This window comes from Portunus trituberculatus, chromosome 5 (assembly GCF_017591435.1).
Source record: "Portunus trituberculatus isolate SZX2019 chromosome 5, ASM1759143v1, whole genome shotgun sequence".
Taxonomy (NCBI): Eukaryota; Metazoa; Arthropoda; class Malacostraca; order Decapoda; family Portunidae; genus Portunus; species Portunus trituberculatus.
In genome coordinates this window covers 5,871,146-5,876,363 of record NC_059259.1, presented here as the reverse complement: position 1 = coordinate 5,876,363, position 5,218 = coordinate 5,871,146, and the positions used below count along the sequence as shown (strand labels likewise).

Sequence of the window (5,218 nt, the reverse complement as noted above, 5' to 3'; positions counted from 1 at the left end):
AACAAAATGAAATGAAAAAGAAAAAGCGACAACTGAGCGAAACATTACGGAGAGACCATGAAGGAAACACGAAACAAAATGGAATAAGAACCAAGAACGATGACAACTGAGCGAAACATTACGGAGAGACCATCAAGGAGACACGAAACAAAATCAAATGAAAACGAAAACAAACGAAACCTGAGCGAAACATTACGGAGAAGGAAGGAGACACGAAACAAAATGAAAAACGAACGAATTATAAAGAAAATCCATAAAAAAGACACGAAATCAAGAAAAAAGAGAATGAAAACTATTGAAAACTAAACGAAAATTCCCTATGAACAAAATGAGAGAGAGAGAGAGAGAGAGAGAGAGAGAGAGAGAGAGAGAGAGAGAGAGAGAGAGAGAGAGAGAGAGAGAGAATAGGAGTAAACACAAATAAACAGAACAAACAAATACAAACAAAATAATAAAAGATAGTAATTTGAAATCTCACTGCAAAAAAAAAAAAAAAAAAAAAGAAAAAAGAAAAAAAGAAGTAATCAGGTAATGGAGGAAATTTACTGAGACGAATTACAAAAAAAAAAAAAAAAAAAAAAAATGCTCAATAAATTACCAAAAGTTTGCAAATAACTCAGGTAAAAATGTGATGACGTACCTGAAACAGAATATTTATGAGACAAAAACAAACAAACAGAAAAAAAAGGGGAAAAACAAAGAATAAACAAGGACAATGAAACCTTCCCACCTTTAAAAAAAAAAAAAAAAAAAAAGAAACATGTAGAAGAAAACGAAAATAGGAAAATTAAAACTGAGAAAAAGACGAATAAGAAAAAGAAAAAATAAGAAAAGAAAAAAAAAACTTTACCCAACATGCATCACCTCAGTAACACGGCCATTAGTCACTCTTACTATTATATTTCTTGTAAGATGGAGGGAGAGTGTGAGAGAGAGTGAGAGTGAGAGGGAGAGAGGGAGAGGGAGAGGGGGAAGAGAGGAGGTGTCAAATATGTATAAATCACACCCCAGGAGAGAGAGAGAGAGAGAGAGAGAGAGAGAGAGAGAGAGAGAGAGAGAGAGAGAGAGAGAGAGAGAGAGAGAGAGAGAGAGAGAGAGAGAGAGAGAAGAGAAGAGAAGAGAAGAGAAAAGCGAAACACGAGAGCAGAAAAAGGGAAAGAAGAAAGAGAAAAAATAGAACAAAGGGAATAAGAATAGGAATAAGACTAGGTAGAAAGATTATATACAGCAATAAACATGAGCAAGAAACAAAAGTGACCCTACATGACCCTTAGCACGAGGTCACTAAAGTCCGTGGGAGGTCACAGAATGAGTAGCGAGTGGTCTCCGTGTCACCAGGAGCACAGCCACGCTACTGACGAAGACCATGGAGAAGGATGGCCGCCTGGTTGTGCCTCCCCCATCGACTTGGTTTCTGCCGTGCTGCATCGCTGCTGGGGTTTTGCCTGTTGGGGTGGAAAGCACAGGTGAGTGAGGAGAAGGCTGGGTTTTTGAGACTTGCAGAGGGAGTGAAGTGTGAGTAAAGGAGATGCTTGACTGGTGAGTGTGTTGTGAATGGTGTTGTGTGTTTGTGTGGGTGTTTTTTTTGTTTTTTATTACATTTTTTGGTGATTTATTTTTTTATGTAGGGGAAAACTTGCACAGAGGGAGTGAAGTGTGAGTAAAGGAGATGTTTGGCTGGTGAGTGTGTTGTGACTGGTGTTGTGTGTTTGTGTGGGTGTGCTTTTTATGCATTTTTTATTATTTTTTTTTCTTTTTGATGTAAGGGAAAACTTGCAGAGGGAGTGAAGTGTGAGTAAAGGAGATGTTTGGCTGGTGAGTGTGTTGTGACTGGTGTTGTGTGTTTGTGTGGGTGTTTTTTGTTTTTTTATTACATTTTCTGGTGATTTATTTATTTATTTTTTTTTTATGTAGGGGAAAACTTGCAGAGGGAGTGAAGTGTGAGTAAAGGAGATGTTTGACTGGTGAGTGTGTTGTGACAGGTGTTGCGTGTTTGTGTGGGCATTTCTTATTTTTTATATTTATACCATGTGGGCTTTTCACGGGAATTTATGGGCTAAAGGGGATATTTTTCGGGGCACCTCCTATCTCAAAGTTTTTGTGTATTAGATATTATTTACTCTGCTTTTTTCGTGTTATCGCTGAAAAAGACATCAATACGAGTCGATACATCTAAACAGAGAGGAAGGAGTTTGGCGTGTTTCTGTTCCTGTCTTTGAGAAATAGACTGCAAATTGATGGAAGTGTTTGTGTTATTTTGGGATTTAAAAGATGGACAGGTAAAACAAGAGGCAAAATGGAAAAGAAATGAAAGATTGTATAAGACCTGCTTCGTTTTTCTTTTATAGTGGAATGAAACTAAAAGACAGAGAGAATGACAAATACATGAAGAGCAACGGAATATATCGTTATTTCTGAAGGCGCTGAGGAAAACGTTAAGAAAGCTGCCGGAAACTGACAAGAAGTTGATAGAATGACATTTCCGTTTGGGTGTTACTGGGAGACAGATTGACACAAGACATGACAGACGAAAAACAAACAAACAAACAATCAAATAGAAAAGAAAAGTGACATGTGAAGCAAGGATAGTTTAAAATTACATTGTGTAAGAAAAAAAAAAAAAAAAAAAGGAAAACACAGGAAAATTTAAATTAGAGAGAGACTGTTTGAGAGAGAGAGAGAGAGAGAGAGAGAGAGAGAGAGAGAGAGAGAGAGAGAGAGAGAGAGAGAGAGAGAGAGAGAGAGAGAGAGAGAGAGAGAGAGAGAGAGAGAGAGAGAGAGAGAGTAAACAAAGAGATGAAGCAACATGGAAAGAAATCTATGAAGGGAGATGTGTGTGTGTGTGTGTGTGTGTGTGTGTGTGTGTGTGTGTGTGTGTGTGTGAAGAAAAGATTACAGAAAACAAACAGAGAAAAATAGATAAAGTAAATTACAGACAGACAGACAGACAGACAGAAAGGCGCACGCACACACACACACACAAAGAGAGAGAGAGAGAGAGAGAGAGAGAGAGAGAGAGAGAGAGAGAGAGAGAGAGAGAGAGAGAGAGAGAGAGAGAGAGAGAGAGAGAGAGGAAAACAAACAATTCAGACTCAAGAAAATAAAACTGCAAAAATATTCTCGCTCATATTTTTCTCCAACTCTCCTTCTTCCTCTTCTTCCTCTTCTTCTTCTTCTTCTTCTTCTTCCTCCTCCTCCTCCTCCTCGTCCTCCTCCTGACCTTTAAAGAGAGATCATTTGTCCTCCTCATAAAGTGACCTCTGACCCTTAATACCCTTTATAAATCTGACCTTAATGGTGGCTTAACGAGGTCATACATAGCTAGCGAGGTAGGGGTCAACTGTCCTTCGTCTCTCTCTCTCTCTCTCTCTCTCTCTCTCTCTCTCTCTCTCTCTCTCTCTCTCTCTCTCTCTCTCTCTCTCTCTCTCTCTCTCTCTCACACACACACTTGAGATGGTGTTTGCTAAGGGTATCTTGCAGCATCCTCTCTCTCTCTCTCTCTCTCTCTCTCTCTTAGGGTATAAAGGTCAATTGGTCGTGAGTGAAAAGAACAGCACTAGAGAGAGAGAGAGAGAGAGAGAGAGAGAGAGAGAGAGAGAGAGAGAGAGAGAGAGAGAGAGAGAGAGAGAGAGAGAGAAGAAACGGATTCGAACCAGGAGAACGATAAAGCGAGGAGGAGGAGGAGGAGGAGGAGGAGGAGGAGGAGGAGGAGGAGGAGGAGGAGGAGGAGGAGGAATAAAGCTCGCGTTCTCACCGCAACACCACAAAAAAAAAAAAAAAAAAAAACTCGTTGGACACAGTTCGAAATTTCCTTTGAAGCTTCGAATTATTGGTTTCCGGTGCGCTGCGCTTTTTTGAATTAGAGCGAGAGCGAGAGAGAGAGAGAGAGAGAGAGAGAGAGAGAGAGAGAGAGAGAGAGAGAGAGTTGAGTTTGGTACGTAAATTATTTGAGGTTTGTCAGAGATGAGTGGAATGTGTGTAGTCTCTCTCTCTCTCTCTCTCTCTCTCTCTCTGTACCTCACGTAGCAATATGGTAACTCTTAACTAACTTCGTATTTTTCCAATCTTCCTAAACACACACACACACACACACACACCCGGGAGCTCAGTGGTTAGAGCGCTGGCTTCACAAGCCAGAGGACCGGGGTTCGATTCCCCGGCCGGGTGGAGATATTTGGGTGTGTCTCCTTTGACGTGTAGGTGGTGTTCACCTAGCAGTGAGTAGGTACGGGATGTAAATCGAGGAGTTGTGACCTTGTTGTCCCGGTGTGTGGTGTGTGCCTGGTCTCAGGCCTATCCGAAGATCGGAAATAATGAGCTCTGAGCTCGTTCCGTAGGGTAACGTCTGGCTGTCTCGTCAGAGACTGCAGCAGATCAAACAGTGAAACACACACACACACACACTAGTGGTCTGTTTTCTGTCAGGTACGAATCCTTAAAGGGAAAAGTAGTGAGGAGAAACTTCTAAATTCTTTCCCTTGTCTTGTTTTCCCCTTTTTTGTGTCCTCCTTTCTCTCTATTATAAAAGTTCCAGGGAAGAAAGACCAAATGGATAATTCTTTTGAAAAATTTTATTACGTCGTTTGTTTTTATTTGTTTTTTTATATTTAACTTTTTCACTTCGTGGTTCAGTATTAGATTTTGAAGAGGATATTATCATTTTTTTTATTTATTTATTTTTATTTTCTCTCAGTGAATTGGTCTCTTTTTAGTTTTTTTTTATTTATTTATTTTTATTTTCTCTCAGTGAATTGGTCTCTTTAGTTAAGTTCTGAATGAAGATTTTTGGAAAGTTTTATTTATTTTTATCATTTTCCCTTTAGTTCTTTCTTTTATGAATTTTCTTTCGTGTTATTCCTAAGTTTTCATTTTTCAAGGTTTTCAAGATAAAGATTTCATTTTCAAGAGCGTATTGTCATTTTTTTAATTTCCCTTTTTTCATTTTTCTCTCAGTGATTTGGTTTCTAGTTATTTAAATTTTTGAATGAAGATCTTTTATATTTTCCTTTTAGTTCTTTCAAGTTTTTTTTTTGTAATTTTTTTTTTGTTGTGTTATTGCTAAGTTTTCATTTTTCGAGATTTCATTTTCAAGAACGTATTGTCATTTTTATTTTTTTTCATTTTTCTCTCAGTGATTTGGTTTCTAGTTATTTAAGTTTTTGAATGAAGATTTTTTTTATATTTTCCTTTTTAGTTCTTTCGAGTTTTTTTTGTATTT

General features: G+C 38.3%; 1 protein-coding gene across 1 annotated transcript in view; it reads right to left on the bottom strand.

Annotated features, from left to right (window-relative positions):
* Positions 1–635: 635 nt before the first annotated feature.
* LOC123514863 overlaps positions 636–5,218 on the bottom strand; it is a 134,114-nt gene continuing 129,531 nt past the window's right edge. The window contains exon 9 of the mRNA XM_045273123.1: positions 636–1,445. Within this exon, the coding sequence (XP_045129058.1) occupies positions 1,285–1,445 (161 nt within the window). The 3' untranslated portion in view covers positions 636–1,284. The remainder of the gene's footprint in view (positions 1,446–5,218) is intronic.